General features: G+C 39.1%; 1 protein-coding gene across 1 annotated transcript in view; it reads right to left on the reverse strand.

Annotated features, from left to right (window-relative positions):
* The window catches only part of THEGL (theg spermatid protein like), a 70,548-nt gene that overhangs the window by 30,801 nt on the left and 16,172 nt on the right, over nucleotides 1–23,575 (reverse strand). Inside the window, exons 2-4 of the mRNA XM_003268438.3 lie at nucleotides 21,619–21,652; nucleotides 17,824–17,886; nucleotides 8,192–8,320 (exon numbers count right to left, since the gene is read on the reverse strand). Of these exons, the coding sequence (XP_003268486.1) occupies nucleotides 8,192–8,320; nucleotides 17,824–17,886; nucleotides 21,619–21,652 (226 nt within the window). The remainder of the gene's footprint in view (nucleotides 1–8,191; nucleotides 8,321–17,823; nucleotides 17,887–21,618; nucleotides 21,653–23,575) is intronic.

Genomic DNA, 23,575 nt, shown 5'->3' on the forward strand with positions numbered 1-23,575 from the left:
TGTTATAATTGCCTACAGTATTCTGTAACATGCTGCACAGCTTTGTAGCCCAAGAGCACCAGGCTATACCACATAGCTCAGGTGTGTAGTAGGCTATACCATCTAGGTTTGTGTGAGTGCACTTTATGATGTTTGTTCAACTAAATCACCTACGGATGCATTTCTTAGAACATAGCCCTGTCATTAAGTAACACATAACTGTAAATAGCTGTGGTGAGTACTATGAAGGCATCAACTATTCAGGAGAGATAGAGGCTTCCTGGGTAGATTTGTGAGAATGTTGAAAGTTATGCTGAAGAGAATAGTCAGGGAAGGTCTCTGTGAAAAGCTGAGACCTAGGCTGAGACTTAAAGAATCAAAACATCTTAGTGACTTAAAAATGGGGAAAGCATTCTAGGCAGAGGAGAAAATGAGAAAAAGGCCTTGAGATGGGAAATATCTCAGTATGTTTAAGGAATAAACTTTTTAAAATAAAAGTAGGATCACAGTATATACACAGTTTTATGTTCAAATTTTTCACTTAGTATTACAGCATAAATCCTTGGGTTATGAAATACAAATGGTAGTATTTTTAAAGTAAATATTTTGGTAAATTAAAACACTTAGAAGAGACTTCCACTTCCAGGCATGATAGAATAATAGGGATTGTGTTTATCCCTAGAATAAAGACATCTCCAGTAACTTTTTTTTTGAGACAGGGTCTCACTCTATCACCCAGGCTGGAGTGCAGTGATGCAATCATGGCCTCGACCTCCCAGGCTCAAGTGATCCTCCCACCTTAGCCTCCTGAGTAGTTGAGATCACAAGTGCTCACCACCATACCCAGCTAATTGTTTGTATTTTTAGCAGAGACAGGGTTTCACCATGTTGGCCAGTCTGGTCTCAAACTCCTGACCTGGAGTGATCCACCCACCTGGGCCTCCCAAAGTACTGGGATTACAGGCATGAGCCACCACACCCAGCCACCAGTCTCGTTTTTAAAAAAAAAAAAATTAAAAGCAAGCCTCAAAAATGGACAAAGGATTTGGATGAACATTTCTCCAAAGAAGGTATTCAAATGCCAATAAACAAATGAAAAAATGTTCAACATCAAAAATTATTAAGGAAATGCAAATCAAAACCACAAGGAGTACTACTTCACACATAGGAGGACAGCTTTATCAAAAAGATAATAACAAGTGTTGGTAAGGATGTGGAGATACTGGAACTCTCATTCATTACTGGTGGGATTATAAAGTGATATAGTCACTTTGGAAAACAGTCTAGCTGTTTAACTCATCAAAAAGTTAAATATAGGGTTATCATGTGAAACAGCAATTCAACTCCTGCTATATATTCAAGAGGAATGAAAACATACATTCACACAAAAGCTTGTACACAAATGATCATAGCAGCATTACTTTTGCCAAAATGTAAAAAGAGGCCAATGTCTAACAACTGATGAACTGATAAATAAAATGTGGCAAAGCCATACAATTAAAGATTACTTAGCCATAAAAACAAATGTACTTATACATGCTACAACACAGATGAATCTTGAAAATATTGTGCTAAGCAAAAGAAGACAGTCACAAAGAACAACATATTGTAAGATTCCATTTATATGAAATTACCAGAATAGGTAAATTTATAGGAACAGAAAATAGATTAGTGGTTGCTTAGGGATTGGAGAAGTTGAAGGGGAATAAGAATTGACTGCTAATGAGTTTAATGTTTCTTTTAGGGAAGACAAAGTGTTCTAAAATTAGATTTTGATGATAGTTACACAGTCCTGTGAACATACTACCAAACTCTAATTTATATACTTTAATTTTTCATTTTTAATTTTTTTCAGTACAGAGATGGGGTCTCACTATGTTGCCCAGGCTGGTCTTAACTCCTGAGCGCAGGCGATCCTCCCACTTCAGCCTCCCAAAGTGGGATTATAGGCATAAGCCACTATACTTCTATACTAAATTATATACCTTAAATGAGCAAATTATTTGGTAAGTGAATTAATCACAATAAAGCTTTTTTTTTTTTAAAAAGAAAACCTCAGAAGATCAAACTGTTTAGAAATAAAGTAACTACATCCCAAAACAAAGCTCAAGAGTATTTATAGGAATACAAAAACATCCAGGAGCTAGTAAGGTAAAATTCACAATATTTGGTACCCAATCAAAAACTACCAGGTATGCAAAGAAGCAGTAAATTATGACCCATAATGAGAAAAATCAATCATTAGAAACAGACCCAGAAATGATATATTATAAAATTAGTAGGCAAGAACATTAAAACAGCTATTGTAACTGTATTGCATATTTTCAAGAAGGCAAAGATGATTGAGCATGTTAAGTAGACACAAAATATAAAAATACCCAAATGAACTTCTAGAGATTAAAAACTACAATGGGTGAGATGAAAAATACTCTGGGTGAGACAAGTATTACACTGTAGAAGAAAAGATTAATGAAGACATAGAAATAAAACACAGAGGTGAGGAAACAGATTCAATGTGCTGTGGGAAAACTTCAAGCAGTCTAATACATCTAACTAGAGCCCTCAAAGAAGGAGGAGCAGAAAAAATATCTGAAATAATAATAACTGAAAGTTTTCCAAATTAGATGAAAATCATAAATGTAAAGATCCAAGTTTAATAAACCCCGAACAGAAGAAATAATAAGAAAAAAATTAAGATATATTATAATCAAAATTTTAAAAACCAGAGACAAAGAGAAAAATCATTAAAGCAAAATAACAGTCAGTCTCATCAGAAATAATGGAGATAGTGAGGCAATATTTGTCCATCTGGAGTTCTATGCCCACCAAAAATACAGTTCAAAATGAAAGTGAAATAAAGAATTTTAAGATATGCAAAAGCTGAAAGAATTCATCAGCAGCAGACCTGAACTAAAAGAAGTATAAGCTGGGCATGGTGGCTCACATCTGTAATCCCAGCACTTTGGGAAGCCAAGGTGGCGGATCACTTGAGGTCAGGAGTCCAAGACCAGCCTGGCCAACATGGTGAAACCCTGTCTCTACTAAAAAAACAACAACAAAATTAGCCAGGCATGGTGGCGTGCACCTGTAATCTCAGCTACTTGGGAGGCTGAGGCAGGAGAATCACTTGAAACCACGAGGCAGAAGTTGCAGTGAGCCAACATCGTACCACTGTACTCCAGCCTGGGTGACATAGTGATACTCCATCTCAATTAAAAAAAATTATTATTAAGGAAAGTCCTCCAGGAAGAAGAAAAATACAAAATGAAATGTATAGACTTAATAGATCCACACAAAGGAATGCGGAGTATGGGAACTGGTAAGAATGTGGGTAAATATAGGGGAATAAGAATTCACTGCTAATGAGTTTAATGTTTCGTTTAGGGAAGACAAAGTGTTCTAAAATTAGATTTTGATGATAGCTACACAGTCCTGTGAACATACTACCAAACTCTAATTTATACACTTTAATTTTTCATTTTTAATTTTTTTCAGTACAGAGATGGGGTCTCATGCCACTGCACTCCAGTCTGGGTGACAGAGTGAGACCATGTCTCAAAAAAAAAAAAAATTTCCACAGATTGTGGCTTCAACAAAATTAAAAAACTATCTGAAAAACACACACTGCCAATGCTGACTCAGAAAGAAATAGGTCATCTGAATAGCCCTATATCTATAAAATAAATTAAATTTATAGTTAAAAAACCTTCTCACCAAAAAACTCCAGGCCCAGATGACTTCATTGGAGAATTCCACTAAATATTTAAATACCAATAAATACCAAGTCTATACACACTCCAATTGATTCTATGAGGACACCATTACCATAATACCAAAACCAGACAAAGACAGTACAAGAAAACTACAAATCAATATCCTTCATGGACATAGATGCAAGAATTCTAAAGTTACATTGCATCACATACGTACTCAGTGTACATAATGTCTATGGATGCTTTGGTGCTATAATGGCAGAGTTAGGTAGTTGTAACAAAGACTGTGTGGCTAACTTTACTATCTGGCCCTTTCCAGAAAAAGTTCATTAACTTTTTACTGAAGTTATATATTGAAAGAGATAGAGAAATGGCCACCTTAAACTAGTATTTTATCTGAAACCAAACTTCAGGTAAATAATAATATCTTCATCCTTTTCTTGTTACTTTAAGCTCCCTCACTGCCTGTACCCATCTCCTTCCCCTCCCCCAACAGTCTTTCCACAGAGAGCTAACTTAGCAGAAAGCTTAAATCATTCAACCAGCAAGCACCGAAAGCAAATTCATCATGAGCGTCAAGAACTTTAACAGCAGGCCAGGCGCTGTGGCTCGCACCTGTAATCCCAGCACTTTGGGAGGCCGAGGCAGGCAGATCCCATGAGGTCAGAAGTTTGAGACCAGCCTGGCCATCATGGTGAAACCCTGTCTGTACTAAAAATACAAAAAAAAAAAAAAATTAGCCAGGCATGGTGGCATGTGCCCGTAGTCCTAGCTTCTCGGGAGGCTGAGGCAGGAGAATATCTTGAACCCAGGAGGCAGAGGTTGCAGTGAGCCAAGATCACACCACTGCACACCAGCCTGGTGACAGAGTGAGGCCCTGTCTCCAAAAAAAAAAAAACAAAAAAACAAACAAAAAAAAGCCTTAACAACCTTCTTACCTTTAGATGCAGTAATTAACTCATGCAATCAAGTCCATGGATATAATTAAAAATTCATGAAAATTTCATGCACAAGTAAGTTCATTCACAACATTGCATATGCTACAAAATTGGAAATATACTATATCTCTAACAATAGAAGAATTACCTGCTTAATAAATTATCTACTCTTCCTAAAAAGAAAGTTTAGATTTTTAAGCACAAAAAGCACTATATAAATTATGTATTTATTATCTCAAAATCTTTAAGTAGGCTACATATGTAAATACACACATAGTAAAAAAAAAAAGACTAGAAGAAAATATGACAAAATATTTTCTCTGAATTGTAAGCCTACAGTAGATTTTTGTTGCCTTTTAAAATATATTCTTATTATACAGTTCAGAATTAAGTAAAATAAAGATATAAGGGAAAAGTCTAAAATAATATGAAGCAAATGTGATGCATACATACCGCAAATGGTATTCCAAATGGTTTTAGGTAGCACTTGAGTGAATTTAGAGGGAGTGAGTGGTATTGAGTTTTACTAGACACATGTCATTTAAATACAAATACTGAATAAATAATTTAATGGTACACAAATATGGCAGCTGGTGAAGATAATATATTGATGGCTAAAGTCTGGGGAACACATTTTAAAGGACAGAAGATCAAGGATTTTACCAGAAAGAAACCACATATAAACACACACACACACTAAAGATTCCTTTTGCTTTTTTTTTTTTTTGAAAAGGGCAAAAGATACATATGTGCATAATTTTATTTATTTTTTTCTGGAAGAAATCATAAGAAAATTTAGGATACTTTTAGGAAGAGAGACTAGGGAAAGGGAAAATTCAGCTTTTTTCTCCTCCTTGATCCTTCCAAAGTAAATATAATCCCTTCTTTATTCAACTCCAAAGGCTTCTTAGTTATTACTTTAATCTACCTCGTATATCCCCCATAATAGATGATAAACTCCTTAACAACAATAATTGTGTCTTACTTGCCTTTGCCCCCATGCTATAATTTGGATATGTTCGTTTGCCTCCACCAAAGCTCATGTTGAAATTTGATTCCCAGGCCGGGTGCGGTGGCTCATGCCTGTAAATCCAGCACTTTGGGAGGCCGAGGCAGGCAGATCACCTGAGGTCAAGAGTTCAAGACCAGCCTGGCCAACATGATGAAACCCTGTCTCTACTAAAAATTAGCTGGGCGTGGTGGTGGGCACCTGTAATCCCAGCTACTCAGGAGGCTGAGGCAGGAGAATTGCTTGAACCCAGAGGTGGAGGTTGCAGTGAGCCAAGATTGCGCCACTGCACTCCAGCCTGGGCAACAGAAGACGACTCCATCTCAATAAAAAAAGAAAAAGAAATTTGATTCCCAGTATGGTAATGTTGGGAGCTGAGACCTAATGGGAGACGTTGGGTCATGGGGACGGATCCTTCGTGAATGGCTTGGTGCCATTCTCAGTAGTGAGTGAGTTCTCACTCTCTTGACACTAGATTAGTTTTAACAGGAATGTGCCCATGAGAATGGGTTGTTATGAAACCAGGATGCCCCTTGGTTTTCCCTCTTTGCACATGCATGCTTTCCCTTTGACTTTCTTCTTCGTGTTATGAAGTAGCATGAAAAGCCCTTACCAGAAGCCAAGCAGATGCCAGCGCTATGCTTCTTATACTTCTCTGTTTACAGAACCATGAGCTAAATAAACCTCTTCTCTTCGTAAATTACTCAGCTTCAGGTATTCTGTTGTAGCAAAATAGTTGCTGAATTAAATTTAATAGTAACATGCCACCAAACATAATGATAAAATGTCACCAAACATGCAAAGATCATTTCTATATTTTCTAGAAAGAAGATAAAATTAATCATGTACAACTGGCATTCTTGTGTTCAAAAAAATGAAGTGATCTTCATTAAGAAATTTGAAAATATTATCTAATTCATCTTCTTGAATAAACTTTTACAAGTAAATAAATACACCAATGATTGTAGCCTGTAAATATCATTCTGAAGCAAATATCCACCTCAACATTAGATTAAAAAGCAGGTCTGGCCAGGCGTGATGGCTCATGCGTGTAATCCCAGCACTTTGAGAGGCCCGGGTGGGTGGCTCACCTGAGGTCAGGAGTTTGAGACTAGCCTGGCCAACATGGCAAGACTCTGTCTCTACTAAAAATACAAAAAGTAGCCGAGCATGGTGGCTTACACCTGTAATCCCAGCTACTGGGGAGGCTGAGGCAAGAGAATTACTTGAACCCAGGAGGTAGAGGTTGCAGTAAGCTGAGATCAGGCCACTGCACTCCAGCCTAAGTAACAGAGCAAGACTCTGTCTCCAAAAAAATAAAAAGTAGTTCAGTTTCAAACATGCTGGCCAGGTACAGTGGCTCACATCTGTAATCCCAGCACTTTGGAAGGCTAAGGCAGAAGGACTGCTTAAGCCCAGGAGTTCGAGACCAGCCTGGGCAACATAGCAAGACATCATCTCAATTTTTTAAAAAATGATACGAACTTGTTGAGTTGGAGATTCCTGTAGCACCTTCCCACAGGGGAAGTCAATACTTCTGAGATAAGGAGAGAGGTTTAGGCTGGGAACAGGAGTTGGAGGTCACCACCACAAGAATGGAGGCAAAATTCCTAGGAGAGGACAACTCCACCTTTGGGAAGAGTTTAGAGCAGGAAGAGAAAGAAGCCAGGGACAGGACATTGGGCAACAATGGCAAAGAAAGAGAAACCCACAAAGGATATTGAGAGGGCAAGGTGAAGAAGATTGGAGGGAAGCCAGGACGGAGAGTATCACTGAAGCCAAGGTGAGGAGAACTTAGAGAAAGGAGTGGCCAGTCCTCAGCAGGAGTAGCAACAGGTGATTTCAGATATCCCTTGAACTTCTACAGTGTCTTTAATTCTAAAATTGGAGACCCTAACTTGAAAATATAATGGCTTCTGTAGAATTCAAGATATCTTGAAGAGATGTCTTCCTAATTCTGGAAGTATCCTTGTATAACACCTTCACTTTATTTTTTTTAATCCTCATAAACCAAAGCATTATAAGATATTACAAGTCTGCAGTAGTTAAATATCAAATTTTGCTCTGGAAAAGCTTACCTGTAGCATCAGATTGGAAACAGATATAGAATCCCTAATTCTCAATGAATTTTGACTGCCCATTAAACAATTTGTGGCTTTTAGATAAAAGTTCTATATCCATTTTTCCTAAGAACTCCTGATAAAGGCCAGGCATGGTGGCTCACGCCTGTAATCCCAGCACTTTGGGAGGCCAAGGCAGGCAGATCACAATGTCAGGAGTTCGAGACCAGTCTGGCCAACATAGTGAAACCCTGTCTCTACTAAAAATACAAAAAATTAGCTGGGTGTGGTGGTGTGTGACTGTAATCCCAGCTACTCGGAGGCTGAGGCAGGAGAATCGTGTGAACCTAGGAGGCGGAGGTTGCAGTGAGCCAAGATCACACCATTGCACTCCAGCCTGGGTGACAGTGCGAGACTCCGTCTCAAAAAGCAAAAAACAACAACAACAAAAAACCTCCTGATAAAGTAACATGATAACACACAGACACTAACCTGTTAGGTACATAGTGGCAGGAAACTTCCTTGGGCTGGGCAAGGTTCTCAAGTCTTTTGGTCAGCTGAGCCTTCAAAGCACCCTGGGAAACAGGGCGAATAGGATCTTGATTTCCCCAAAACAGTTTTCTGTTAAGAAGCATACAGATAAAATGGTAAAAAAATTGATTGCTAATGAAAATATAAAAAATGACTCTTTTTTTTTTTTTTTTTTTGAGACAGTCTCGGCTCTGTTGCCCAGGCTGGAGTGAGTGCAGTGGCTCGATCTCAGCTCATTGCAACCTCTGCCTCCCAGATTCAAGTGATTCTCCTGCCTCAGCCTCCCAAGTAGCTGGGATTACAGGCATGCGCCACCACACCTGGCTAAGTTTTTAGTAGAGACAGGGTTTTACCATGTTAGCCAGGCTGGTCTCAAACTCCTGACCTCAAGTGATCCACCTGCCTCAGCCTCCCAAAAAGTGCTGGGATTGCAGGCATGAGCCACTGCGCCTGGCCAGAAATGGCTCTTGATGGCTTTTATACTGACTTTACTTCATTTTAAGAACTATATCACAGAATCTTGTGATTTCCAAGCATCTGAAATGAATATAATATTTATGGAAGTTAAACTATTACTGTTTAATCTGCTGTCTTAAAATGTGGTGACCAAAAATGAACCTACTAGAGATAGTTCTGTTTCTGCCATCAAGTAAACCCTGTGGTTTATACTCAGGTTGGCATAAAATGAGCATTCTAACTATCTACACTAGCCCCCTGTTTTGAGTGAAGCCCTGTACCGGGTGGTTAGAAAATAAAATAGTAACAGAAGAGTATTAATAGCTATAATTTGTGGAATACTTACCCTTTGCCAGGCATTGTGCTAAGTACTTTACAGATATCAGTTCATTTAATTTCAACAGCCCTGTGAAATAGGGAGGATTACTGAACATGGGATGAACAGAAGAGGAGAAATCAGTAAGGAATTAACCTGAAAATCTTCATGAAAGAAAGTAAAAAGCACAGATTGCCAGAAATGAGGCACATTCCACGTTGGGATAACAATGGGAAATGGAAATGACCAAGGCTTGAACCAGGAATATTTAGGGGGAAGCAGAATGTCACATGGGAGGTAATTAAGCATCACTGCTGAAATGGGTAAGGAGGGCAGGAGAAGGCCTTGAGATGGAGGAGTAAGAAAAAGATACAGGCCAGGTGTGGTAGCTCATGCCTGTAATCCCAGCACTTTGAGAGGCTGAGGCAGGAGGATCACTTGAGCCCAGGAGTTAGAGACCAGCCTGGGCTACATGGTGAAACCCAGTCTCTATAAAAAAAATACCAAAAAATTAGCCAGCAATGGTGGCAGCATCTGTAGTCCCAACTACTTTGGAGGCTGAGGTGGGAACATTGCTTGAGCCTGAGAGGTTGAGGCTGCAAGGCCGTAATAAACCAAGATCAATCACACCACTGCATTCCAGCCAGTGTGACAGAGCAAGACCCTGTCTCAAAAATAAATAAAAAAAGCCTCAGTAAACTTTTTATGACTTCACACATAATTAAATTTGCCCAACTAATTGACTTAATTAATCCTTTAAAAAGACCCCATGTTTTCTTTTTTCAGCTTTGCTTATATTTTTAGATATAATTTTTCTCTGCTCTGTAAACATCAGCCAGAATTATTACTAGAAATACGGATTAATATCCCTGTTCCCTACCTTCTGCTGATTCCATTTTCTTTTCTTTTTTTTTTTTTTTTTTTTGAGATGGAGTCTCCCTCTGTCGCCCAGGCTGGAGTGCAGTGGCGCGATCTCGGCTCACTGCAAGCTCCGCCTCCCAGGTTCATGCCATTCTCCTGCCTCAGCCTCCCGAGTAGCTGGCACTACAGGCACCCGCCACCACGCCCAGCTAATTTTTTTTGTATTTTTAGTAGACACGGGGTTTCACCATGTTAGCCAGGATGGTCTCGATCTCCTGACCTCATGATCCTCCCGCCTCGGCCTCCCAATCCATTTTCTAAATACGGCTCAAATCTGTCCATCTCTCCTCATTCCCACTGCTCCTTCTCTTCTCCATACTCCCATTATGTCCACTCCTTTCTCTACGCCACTGCCTAAGTGATCTTTCTAAATGCAAACTTGATCAAGTCAAGAGTGTCCACCTCTCCAGCCTATCTATTCTTTCAGGTCACGTCTTAGTCTTTTGGAGATTTTTCCTTGCATAGTTTAGTGTTGTACAGAAGATGTGCTCAATATTGTTTGATGGCCTTTTGCCTCCTTGCCCTCCTGAAATCAAAATAGGTCACCAGCAGCTCTACTGGAGCCACCTGCAAAAATTTGGGCAGGGATCTCGCTCTCATCAAGTCTGTTCAAGCCAGCACGGCCTGATATGGAAATATGGCCTCCATACATACTGTCAGTGTTTCTGTCAGTATGCAAAGATATTGGTTTTGTGAAATTGACTAAGTGGTCTTCCTTGAATGGATTATGTGCGGCATGTACCCAGTGAAAGAAACCATGCTAGTTCTTTGTACATTAGATAAATTTTTTTAAAAACCACAAGAAAGGTCGGGTGTGGTGGCTTATTCCTATAATCCCAGCACTTTGGGAGGCTAAGGCAGGTGGATTACTTGAGATTAGGAGTTCAAGACCAACCTGGTCAACATGGTGAAACCCCATCTCTACTAAAAATACAAAAATTAGCCGGGCATGGTGGCATGCACCTGCAATCCCAGCTACTTGGGAGGCTGAGGCAGAAGAATTGCTTGAATCCAGGAGGCAGAGGTTACAGTGAGCCAAGATAGCATAGCGCCACTGCACTCCAGCCTGCGTGGCAGAGACTCTGTCTAAAAAAAAAAAACTATAAGAAAAACCACACAGTGGTTTGATGAATGAATGAATGGTGAAAACTGGGGATTCACCTGATAGTGACAGGCAGCACATATTAGAGAGGAGAGAATAACCACAAGGAGAATAAAAAGCAAATGCCAATGTTTAGGCCTCGAGTGAAGAGGGCCAGAGGAGGGAGATCCACATGGGGAAGACAGTAACTAGGCTCCCAAAGAAAGAAGTAGTGGGCAGGCTGGGTGCAGTGACTCACACCTGTAATCCCAGCACTTTGGGAGGCCGAGGCGGGCAGATCACCTGAGGTCAGGAGTTCGAGACTAGCTTGGCCAACATGGTGAAACCTCGTCTCTACTAAAATACAAAAATTAGCCAGGTGTGGTGGCACACGCCTATAATCCCAGCTACTTGGGAGGCTGAAGCAGGAGAATCCCTTGAACCCAGGAGGTGGAGGCTGCAGTGAGCCAAGATCACGCCACTCCAGGCTGGGCGACAGAGCGAGACCCCATCTCGAAAAAGGAAAGAAGTAGTGGGTAGAGGTGACAGAACCATGTAATAGAAGTCAAAGAGGGGAAGAGTTTTAGAGCAGGATGCATAAAATATATCAAACCAAATATATTTTGATAAACCATAAAATATATCGAAAAGCATCAAATATAACTTAGACATCATAAAAGGATGAGAACTGAAAAAAATCAAAAGACAAGAGGATTTGGCCAGGCCATTATCGTGGTAATAACAGAGTGAAAAACATGTCTTTGGATAGGGGTAAATATAACAGCTCAGATGGAGAGAGGCTGGGAGGGTCAGGGATTAGGAAGCTGAGGTAATGTGTATATATATACTAGGTTTGCATCCAGTTTCAAATTCAAAGCAAAAGTTACCTTAGACACAACAATGAAATCAAGTGCATAAAATATGGTCCAAATGATGCCCTCCAAGAACTGAACCCTCATGAGATTATTAGCTGCTTAAAAATTTTGGCCACAAGTAAATACATAAACTTACTATGTACCCACAATATTTTTTTAATAAAATAAAACAAATTTTGGCCACAAGAACTAGAAAACACAGAGTATGAACAAAAGGCACTGAGGATAATGTACAAAGCAGGATATTTGGCTTAAAGTAAGTTAGAAGGAAAAGACCAACAGGGTGAGAAAGAGCAGAGACTTTACAGTCAAGAAAAATTTGGTGGCTGGGCGTGGTGGCTCACGCCTGTAATCCCAACACTTTGGGAGGCCGAGGCAGGTGGATCACCTGAGGTCAGGAGTTCGAGACCAGCCTGGCCAACATGGTGAAACCCTGTCCCTACAAAAGTACAAAAATTAGCCGGGCATGATTTTGGATGCCTGTAATCCCAGCTACTCGGGAGGCTGAGGCGGAAGAATCACTTGGAACGGCGAGGCTTAGGTTGCAGTCAGCCAAGAACGTACTACTGCACTCCACCCTGGGCAACAAGAGGAAACTCCATCTCAAAAAGAAAAATTTGGAGGTAAACTTCATCAGGAAGTGGGGAGGCTAACCAACAGGCTAAAGTAGCATATTATATACAGATAATGTACCACTTTACTGCCAGCATTTTAAAAATTACCTGTTTAGCAGTTACATGGCTAGTAATATAAAGAAAATAAAAATGTAATCTTCTATGGTCCATATCCAGGACTTGACCCCAGAGGATAGGATCTTTATCCATACCACACCTGTCTGATGGATCCATGAAATAGAACCAAGTCTGACACCATCACAATTACCCACAGAATTCTAGAATAATGGAACTAGAAGGATTTTGGGGGGTTCAGTGTTCAATCACCCCATTCTGCACAGCTAAAACTCTAGTCTGTTTCAGATTTCCAGATTTAGAAAACACAAAACAGCTCTCATTTCCATTTCGAGAGTTTTATTGTTCTGAAATTTTTATAATCTCTCCCATCATAACAAATATTTATTTAGCTTTCCTCTCTTTAAAATGCTTTATGTACTTTTTGAATTTAGAAATCAGCCTTCAAACTTTCTTTGCCAGTCTAGTCTGGCCAACCAAAAATTATTTGAATGTTTCCTCATAGGATACATCTTTCTTTTAATAATTTTCTTTGCTGGCCTTTGAGACTTTCTCTTTCCTGGTTCTCTTCTAGCAGCTGTTTCTTTTCTGTTTGTTTGTTTCTTTTTTTTTTTTTTTGAGACAGAGTCTCCCTCTGTCACCTCTGTCACCTGGGCTGGCATGCAGCGGCGCGACCTCAGCTCACTGCAACCTCAGCCTCCCAGGCTTAAGCAATTCTCCTGCCTCAGCCTCTCGAATAGCTGGGACTACAGGCACGTGCCACCATGCCCAGCTAATTTTTGTATTTTTATTAGAGACAGGGTTTCACCATGCTGGCCAGGCTGGTCTCAAACTCCTGACGTCAAGTGATCCACCCACCTTGGCCTCTCAAAGTGCTGGAATTACAGGCGTGAGCCACGACACCCGGCCTCTCTCTGTTCAGCATTTCTTTCACAACTCAAACAATGGCACGTGCTCCAGGCTTCCAATCTCTTCCATGTTATTATTATTTTTATTATCTAGAGATGGAGTCTCTCTCAGTCGCCCAGGCTGGATTGCAGTGGCACAATCTCAGCTCACTGCAACTGCCACCTCCCAGGTTCAAGCAATTCTCCTGCCACAACCTATCTCAAGTAGCTGGAATTACAGGTGCGTGCCACCACGCCTGGCTAACTTTTGTATTTTTAGTAGAGATGGGGTTTCGCCATGTTGGCCAGGCTGTCTTGAACTCTTGACCTCAAGTGATCCACCCATTCCAGCCTCCCAAAGTGTTGGGAGTACAGGCGTGAGCCACTGCGCCCATCCTCAATGTTATTTTATTATTACTAAATACTAGCAAATCCCAAATGAGTCTCTCCAGTTATTCTCAAGTAGTCTCCTGAGTGCTAAATCCATATTTCCAGATACTTACTGAATGTCTCAAAATCATCTGCATGACCTAATGTATCTTCCTCCCAAACCTATCCCCCTCTTGTATTTTCTTTCGCAGTCATAATAGCATTTTCTACCTTATTTCTAAAGACAGAAAACTAGAAATCATATTTTACTCCTTCCTCAGACGTCTGTAATTCATTTGTCACTAGGTCCTGTCCATCTATGTTTTGACTCTAACCTTTGTCTCAACCCTTAAGGCCAATGTTTTAGGATAGGCTATAATTATTTCTCTCCTGCCTTATTTTAATAGCCCCAAATTATCTTCTTGCCTCTGGTTTTCTATGCCATCAAAGGAATTGTGCCTTTCTAAAATAGACAGGGTGATATAATGGAAAGAAACGGGCTTTGTGGGCAATGGATGTAGATTCAAATCCAAGTTGAATTGAGTAAGTTACTTAACTTTTCTAAACTTTACTCCCTAATCAAATAATGTCTCCAATTTTTCTGTTGGTTTCAAATAGGGTGGGTTGAGTGTTCCAAGATTTTGACAGTTCTAATAATATTCATTAACATCTCTCTTATCAGTGTATAGTGTATACCTCTACTGAATATATATGTGTGTGTTCTGATCCATGAATAAGAGAATTTAATGCATACTATATTTTTAGTTTTAAGCCTCTTAAAACTTAGTCTTTAGAGCATAGCAAAGTTGCAAGATACAGCATTAATATACAAAAGTCTACTGATTTTTTTATATGCCAACAAAGAACAATTGGAATTTGAAATAAAAAACACAATGCTATTTACATTAGCATTGCAAAAAACTAAATACATAAGCATAATTCCAAAAAAATACATATAAGAGCTATATGAGGAAAACTACAAAACTCTAATGAAATAATCAAAAAAGAGCTATATAAATGGAGAGGTATTCAATATTCGTGGATAGGAAGACTCAATATTAAGATATCAATTATTCCCGGCTTGGTTTATATATTCAATGCAATCCCAGTAAAAATCCTAGCAAGTTACTTCATGGATATTGACAAACTGATTCTATAGTTTATATAGAAAGACAAAAGACCCAGAATAGTCAACATAATATTCAAGAACAAAGTCAGAGGACTAACACTATCTTACTTCAAGACTTACAAAGCTACATTAATCAAGGCAGTGCGGTATTGGTGAAAGAAGAGACAGATGAGTGGGATAAAATACAGATCCTATAAGTAGATCCACACAAATATAGCCAAAGGATTGAAGGCAATCCAATCAAGAAATGATAGTCCTGGCCAGGCATGGTGGCTCATGCCTGTAATCTCAGCCCTTTGGGAGGCCGAGGTGGGCAGATCACCTGAGGTCGGGAGTTCGAGACCAGCCTAACCAACATGGAGAAACACCATCTCTACTAAAAACACAAAATTAGCTGGGCATGGTGATGCCTGCCTGTAATCCCAGCTACTCGGGAGGCTGAGGCAGGAGAATCACTTGAACCCGGGAGGTGGAGGTCACAGTGAGCTGAGATTGCACCATTGCACTCCAGCCTGAGCAACAAGAGTGAAATTCCATCTCAAAAAAAAAATAAATAAAATAAATGATAGTCTTTTCAACAAACGGTGCTGGAACAACTGGACATCTACATGCAAAAATAAATAATCTAGACACAGACCTTGCACCTTTCATAAACATTTACTCAAAATGTGTCTAGATGTAAATATAAAATACAAAAATATAAAACTTTCAGGAGTTTTATAGAAAAACACACAGGAGAAAATCCAGGTGACTTTGGATTTAGCAATGAGTTTTTAGAAACAACACCAAAAGCATGATTCACAAAAGAAAAAATCAGTAAATTGAACTTCATAAAAATTAAAATTTCTATTTTGTGAAACACACTGCTAAGAGAATGAAAAGCTAAACTATAGACTGAGACAATATTTGCAAAACAAATATCTGATAAAGGATTGGCATCCAAAACATACAAAGAACACTTAAAACTCAACAATAACAAATAGCCCAACTAAAAAATGGGCAGAAGAACTGAACAAACACCTTACCAAAGAAGATATACAAACAAGCAAATATGCTCAACATCAGCTCATTAGAGAATTGCAAATTAAAACAATGAGATACCACTACACACCTATTAGATGGCTAAAATCCAAACACTGACAACACCAAATGCTGACAAAGATGGGCAGCAACAGGAACTCTCCTTCATTGCTTGTTAAAATGCAAAATGGTAGTCATCTTAGAAGAGCTTAGTAGTTTCTTACAAAGTTAAATATACTCTTACCATATTATCCAGCAATTTACCCAAATTAGCTAGAAACTTAAATATACCAAAAAAACCTGCACGTGAATGTTTATAGCAGCTTTATTCATAATTGACAAATATTGGAAGCAACCATGATGCCCTTAAATAGGTAAATGGATAATCTACGATACACCTATACAACTAAATAGTACCCACATCAATAGAATATAATCTTAAAAAGAAATGAGCTATCAAGACAAAAAAAAAACATAAAGGAACCTTAAATGCATATTACTAAGTAAAAGAAGCCAATCTGAGAGATTACATACCATACAGTTCCAACTATATGACTTTCTAGAAAAGACAAAACTATAGAGACAGTAAATGGATCAGTAGTGGCCAAGGGTTTGGAGAGGGAGGAAAGAGGAAAAGAAATGAATAGTTGGAACACAGGTAATTTTTAGGGCTGTGAAACTGTCCTGTATGATACTATAGTGGTGGATACATTATACATTTGTCAAACCCATAAAGCTGCACAACACAAAAAGTGAACCTTAATGTAAACCATAGGCTTTAATCGGTAAAAATATATCAATATTGGCTCATCAATTTTAACAATTGTACCACAATAATGCAAGATGTTAGTAGTAGGAAAAACTAGGGGGAGGGGTGGTAAATATGGAAACTCTGTACTTTCTGCTCAATTTTTCTGTAAACCCAAAACTGCTCTAAAAATTAAAGTATATTAATTTTGTTTAAAAAAAAAAGCAATAGGACAGGTATGGTGGCTCACGTCTGTAATCCCAACACTTTGGGAGGCCAAGATGGGAGGATTACTTGAGCACAGGAGTTTGAGGCCAGCCTGGGAAACATAGGGAGACCCCTGTCTCCACAAAAAAAATTTAAAAATTAGTTGGGCACAGTGGCACACACATGTGGTCCCAGATACTCAGGAGGCTGAGGTGGGGGAATCACTTGAGCCTGGGAGGTCAAGGTTGCAGTAAGCCATGATTGCACCACAGCACTCCAGCCTGAGCAACAGAGTGAAACCCTGCCTCAAAAAAAAAAAAAAAAAAAAAGCAATAGGAAATCCAAAAAATATTCAAGCTTGACTCAGGAGCCAAAGAAGAAAAAGGGGAGTCCCTTGGCCAGGCATGAAAGGACTAAGGGTCCAGCTTGCTGGAGACCCAGAGGACAGGTGTGTTCCAATAAGAGGCTTAGAGGTATCAGGATTAGTGTTAGCAGCCTTAGAGATACAGGCAGCAAAGCTGGACTTGGAGAATGCACAAAAAGTTTCAAAGGAGTGTGGAGTCACACCCTTGAGCAGTGGTTCTCAAGTCTGTCCGCCTGTAGAATCATCTGGGGAGCTTTTAACTCCCAAAGTCTATGGCACACCCCACATCAACTAAATCAGGATTTTTGGGGAAAGCACTCAGTCATTATTAAAGTTCCCCAGGTGATTCCAATGTACAGCCAAATTTAAGAACCACTGACTAAGGGTTAGCCTTTTACATGCTGACTACGATGAGGTGACAATATTGGTTCAGAGGATCTAGTTAAGTAGAGGTGGATGGATAAATAATACTTACCTGTTTTATGTAATGAACACAATCATCACAAACAAGACCATACAATATTGCCTTACCTGTCTGGAGTTCCCCATTGCTTTTTAGGCTTTGAAAGATTTGAGGTTCTCTTCCTAGAAAAACTAACAAATAGCAGCTGATTAATTCGAAGAGAATGCTTAAGAAATGTGGTTACATTAGATGACTCCTACTCAAACAAATCCCATATGGGGGGAAGAAAAAGAAGAACTAAAACCAGTGCTATATTTGATGTGATTTGAAGAGTGCTAAAAGGCTCAAAGTATCCACACATTCTTTGGACCCAACATTCTCACTTCTAGAATTACTAATATAGCACATAATAAAATTAAGACAATAAATTTTGCAACCAAAGAATATATTGTCTCCAGAAGACCCGAGGTAAAATGGACAGTTGTTAACAGGAAAAACCTCAATCAGTCTATTAAGGTCATTTGTAGATGGCTTGGTGGCACTGGATTCTGAAGAGATTGTACAGACAAATTTCAGGCAGAATATCTGGCTTTGGAAAAACTACGAAATAGGCAAAATACACTTTTGGTACCACTCAATCCCCTCTGTGCCTCACTCTGCTCCCTTGAACCTTGCCTAATTTTTCTTAATCCACTTGTAGCAGAGAGAGTTTGTGCCCTCCAAGTGTCCATGTGTTGCCCTACATTTCCCAGCCTCCTTTGCAGTTGTTTAGAGTGACATAACTGTCACCTCTAATTTCAGCAAGAGTACTGGGTATCACATAAGAGCTAGTGTGTCTCTTCCACTTTGCTCTTTCCCTGTTGCAGGGACCTAGAAGCCACATATCCTAGATAGCAGAGCTACAAGGTAGAGGAGGGCCAATCAATTCACACTAGACTCTGGCAGGAGGGAGAAATAAACTTTTATTGTGTTAAGTCATTGAGAGTTCTGTATCTTGTTTGTTAATGTAGCATTGTCTATCCTATGCAGACTAATACACCACCTATGTTGTGGTGACTCATATTACAACTGTGTATGGCCTTGGTTGGAGTCTGAAGGGCCCAATACATAACAACTCTTTTGGTCTACCATCTTTAGAAACCAACTGAAAAACAGGCACAGGAGTCAGACAAATAGAATAAAAATACTATCTGTTATTGACAAAACCACATCGAAATGAGTAGTTTGAATCCCTGACACCCCCGAATTGAACTGACATCCCAAAGCTGCAGGCCTCCTCCTGTAGGGGCTAAACTTGCTATGTGATAGAAAGTAGATCACAAAGATCCTTGTACAGATTGATGCACCATCTTACAGATCACTGTAGACAGGCAGGCCCCAAAGAAAAACGGTCCCAGAAGGGACCAATTCTCTCTCCCGAACCTATCAAACAGATGTCACTCCTACCCCATGGAAAGTCTAATTAAAGAGTGAGGCAGGAGGCCAGGAGAATTACTCAAAGGAAATGCTTCGATGTATAATGAGGGAGGTGATAAGGAAAAGCATCCCCCTGACACTTGCCTGAGCTCTTTAATGGGCTCCAGACTCTTTTAGAACAAGCCCTAGCCCTGGTGTCAGGTAGGATTCAGTCACTGACACAGCACATACAAGGCATGATGTAAAGAAATGGCCTTCCTAATTAAGCGGTGATTGATGCACCGTGGGAGGAGGCAGCAGGGGAGAGGGGGCTCAATAGTCAGCAGCTCCCAAGGTTGCACATTTGTACAACCTCTCAGCCTTTTTTTTTTCTGTTAGAGACAGGATCTCACTATGTTTCCCATGCTGGAGTGCAATGGCGTGATCACAGCTCCCTGCAGCCTCGAACTACTACCCAAACTCAACCTCCTGAGCAGCTGGGACTACGGACACCATACTGGGCTAATTAGGCACAGCACATTTGCATAAAAACAAACTTTTTAAAGGATACAGGGATAGATAATGGAGATGGCACAATTTCCTCACATGATGGCCCCGAATTAACAGATCAAAGAGAAACAAGAAGCAGTAAGAAATAACAATAATGAAAAACTTTTTTGAAACCACACTTGTCACAGCCTTTTTAAGTATAAACATTTACGAGACACAAACTATCCAGTCACAGGAAAGCTTGCTCACTCAGCATACATTATTTATTTTAAGTACTGTGGTATTTTGAGTGGATACTTGGTAATATTCAGTAAATGTTAATTCTACCCGCTCTACTCCTCAGCTACCTGACAACCTTGGGAAAGTGACATAATTTTGCTGAATTTCATTTTCTCTCGGTAAAATCTAGTCGATATATCTGTCCTATCTACTTTTCAGAATTCTTGTGAGAAAACCTATTTTTTTTTAACTGAAAACCATTACACAAAAATAAGGTAGTAGTATCTGCTGCCTGAAAAAGGAAGGGGGAAAAAACTAGAAGCATGGTAAATACAGCCAGCTGTGGTGGTTCACGCCTATAATGCCAACACTTCAGGAGGCTGAGTTAGAAGGATCACCTGAGGTCAGGAATTTGGGACCAGCCTGGGCAACATAGTGAGATCTATCTCTACAATAAAATTTTAAAAATAAATGTTAAAACATAAAATACAAAATAAGTCTGAATAATAACCATACATGTAAATGAGCTAAACAATAACAATAAATATGAATGGTTTTGACCTACTTCTTTAAAAAGTAGATGAAAATAAAATCTGGTATTATTATACTTTTCACCTACATGAACCATTGATATGAACCCTTGGTATTTCTCCCTAATGATTTTATAGGATGAGTATCTTTTATCCAAAATGCTTGGGACTAGAACTATTTGGAATTTTTGATATTTTCAGATTTTGAAATATCTGTACATACATAATGAGGTATCTTGGGGATGAGACCCAAGTCTAAACACAACATTCATTTATGTTTTATACACATCTTACACACATAGCCTGAAGGTAATTTTACATAATATTTTAAATAATTTTGTGTGTGAAACAAAGTTTGTGGTAAGTACTTACGTGTGAAATTTTCCACTTGTGGTGTTATGCCCATGCTCAAAAAGTTTCAGATTTTGGAGCATTTGGGATTTTAGATTTTCAGATTAGGGATGCTCAACCTGTATTCTGTCTCCTCTTCTAACTGTATCTTAGCCAAACAAAGGGTAAGCATCGGTTTTCACGAGGCATTTATTGTTGTGCATTATATGCACATATACACATATACTTTTTTCTTTTCTTTTTTTTCATAAAGGGCACTTTCTTGAAAAGTCATTAGCTACTGTACTTGAATTAGAGGCAAGGGAGTTTGGGATACAATGAACTGGAGCTTCACAAAATCTGTGATTTGAGATTGTCAATGCAGAATCCCAAATCCCTCAGAGGTTCAGATCTACTAAGTAGCAAATCAAGTACCTAGCAAACAAGTGAAAAACTAAGTGAATAGAAGTGTTCCCCGGCTAGGCGCCATGGCTCACCCCTGTAATCCCGGCACTTTGGGAGGCCGAGCCGGGCAGATCACGAGGTCAGGAGATTGAGACCACCCTGGCCAACATGGTGAAACCCCATCTCTACTGAAAATACAAAAATTAGCTGGGTGTGGTGGCGCATGCCCGTGATCCCAGCTGCTCGGGAGGCTGAGGAAGGAGAATCACTTGAACCCGGGAGGCAGAGGTTGCAGTGAGCCGAGATCATGCCACTGCATTCCAGTCTGGGGAACAGACTGAGACTCTGTCTCAAAAAAAAAAAAAAGAAAGAAAGAAAAGAAAAGAAAGAAAAGGACCTTATGACACAGGGAAAGCCTAGGAATGTCCTTTTTGAAAACCCCAAGGTAGACCCACGTCAAATGAATCTGCCCCATCCAGATTGGCTGGCCTATTAATTTAGGTCTGTGAAAATAGTACTATAACTACATCTTACCATTTCCTTACAAAGTCACAGGAAACAGGATTTGCTAAAAGAAAACAAAAGTAAAAGCAAAAATTAGATTCAACAGGAATCAAAGATATGATTAAGATAGCATCACAAATTAAAAGAGGAAGGAGTTAGAAAAAAATATTTGGGGAAATGGCCAACTGAAATATATCATACTATGTACCAAAATAAACCACAGGTAAATCAAGGAGTTAAATATTTTAAAAACTGAATTAGAGGAAATAGGAGAATATCTACTTGATCCCTGGATTTTAATCTTCTAGAGTTAAAGCTGGCAAAAGATATAAAGGACAATATAAATAGATTAAAATACTTAAAATTTCTGTGTCAAAAATTAAAACTTAAAGATGACAAAAATTTGGAGGAATATTTGGCAATAAATATGATAAAGGGTTAATAATCTTAACATTTGAAGAGTATAAATGTACAGATTATAAGAAAAACACTAAGGTAAGTGTCAAAATTAGACAAAGGATGAGAACAGAATTCACATATGCAGATATATAAAGGGCTAATAACAAACATAAGTAAAAGTTCATCAGCACTACAGGAAAGGTAAAAAAAAAAAAAACAGAAAGAGAACGCTCAAACTTGCTTATAATCAAAACAATGCGAAAAATGAGATTTTTCTTTAAACTAGCAAATTGGCAAATTTTTTTTGCAAATTATAAAGATGTTGGAAGGGTAAGATGAAATGAGTCCTTCTGTGCATTGCTGGTAAAAGTCTAAATTAGTATATTTTATGAAAAATAATTTGATAGTGTAAGTCAGTAATGTTTACACGCCTTAGTCCTATTTATAGAAATGGACCCTAAAGAAATAATTCAAGTGTGGGCAAAGATTTATGCAGAAAATCTTCACTGTGGTATCTTTAACAGTGGGAAATTAGGTAATCCTGAAATGTCCAAAACAGAAGAAATGGTAAAGATAATGAAAAATCTTGTTTAGAAGCTGGTTTGTTTTTGTTTTGTTTTGTTTTGTTTTTTAATGTGGAAAAATGTAGGTGATCCCACAGGCCTTATAATGATGGATTGCTCCAGAGTCTTGTCTTGGGAGTTTTTAATCCTGTCTAAAAGTTTTCAAATAACATTGTCTAGAATGTTTTTGGTAAAGAAAAGTGGGTGCGCCACAGCATCAGACAGACATGGCTCAAACCTCAGTTTTGTTGCTTACTCCACTGTACAATCTTGGGTAAATTAATTTCTCAGGGATTTAGTTTTCCCTTCTCAGATAGGAGGATTAATAGGTCTGTGTAAAGATTAGTGATAAACAGCTGGGCGCAGTGGCTCATGCCTGTAATCCCAGCACTTTGGGAGGCCGAGGCAGGCAGATCACCTGAGGTCAGGAGTTCGAGATCAGCCTAGCCAACATGGTGAAACCCTGTCTCTACTGTAAATACAAAAATTAGCCACTCATAGTGGTGTGTGCCTGTAATCGCAGCTACTCGGGAAGCTGAGGCAGGAGAATCGCTGGAACCCGGGTGGCGGAGGTTGTAGTGAGCCAAGATTGCACCACCGCGCTCCAGCCTGGGCGACAAGAGCGAAACAACTCCATCTCAAAAAAAAAAAAAAAGGATTAGTAATAAAACAAGATTAGTGTATACATGTACATCACTTACACATATATGTATAGCATCTTGCATATAGTAGATGAATGGTAGTTACAATTATTGGTTACAACTTCAGTGTATCAATGGCTTAAATAGAGCACTGTAGGAAACAATTAACTATTCAACGAACTTGTGATTTGGCTCCTATAGGCAAGCATGGTGCCAGTATGGAGAGAACACAAATGAGGAAGGTCTCTTTTCTCAAAAAGTTTACGCTCCAGTGGGAGGCAGGCTATGAATTTAAACAAAAAAAAGTAAATGGAACTTTTAAATTCAGATATTTTCTGTGGTTCCAGACCTAAGGGAAAAGGGAGAGTAGTCTACAAAAATGTC

The sequence above is a fragment of the Nomascus leucogenys genome, chromosome 9 (genome assembly GCF_006542625.1).
Source record: "Nomascus leucogenys isolate Asia chromosome 9, Asia_NLE_v1, whole genome shotgun sequence".
NCBI lineage: Eukaryota > Metazoa > Chordata > Mammalia > Primates > Hylobatidae > Nomascus > Nomascus leucogenys.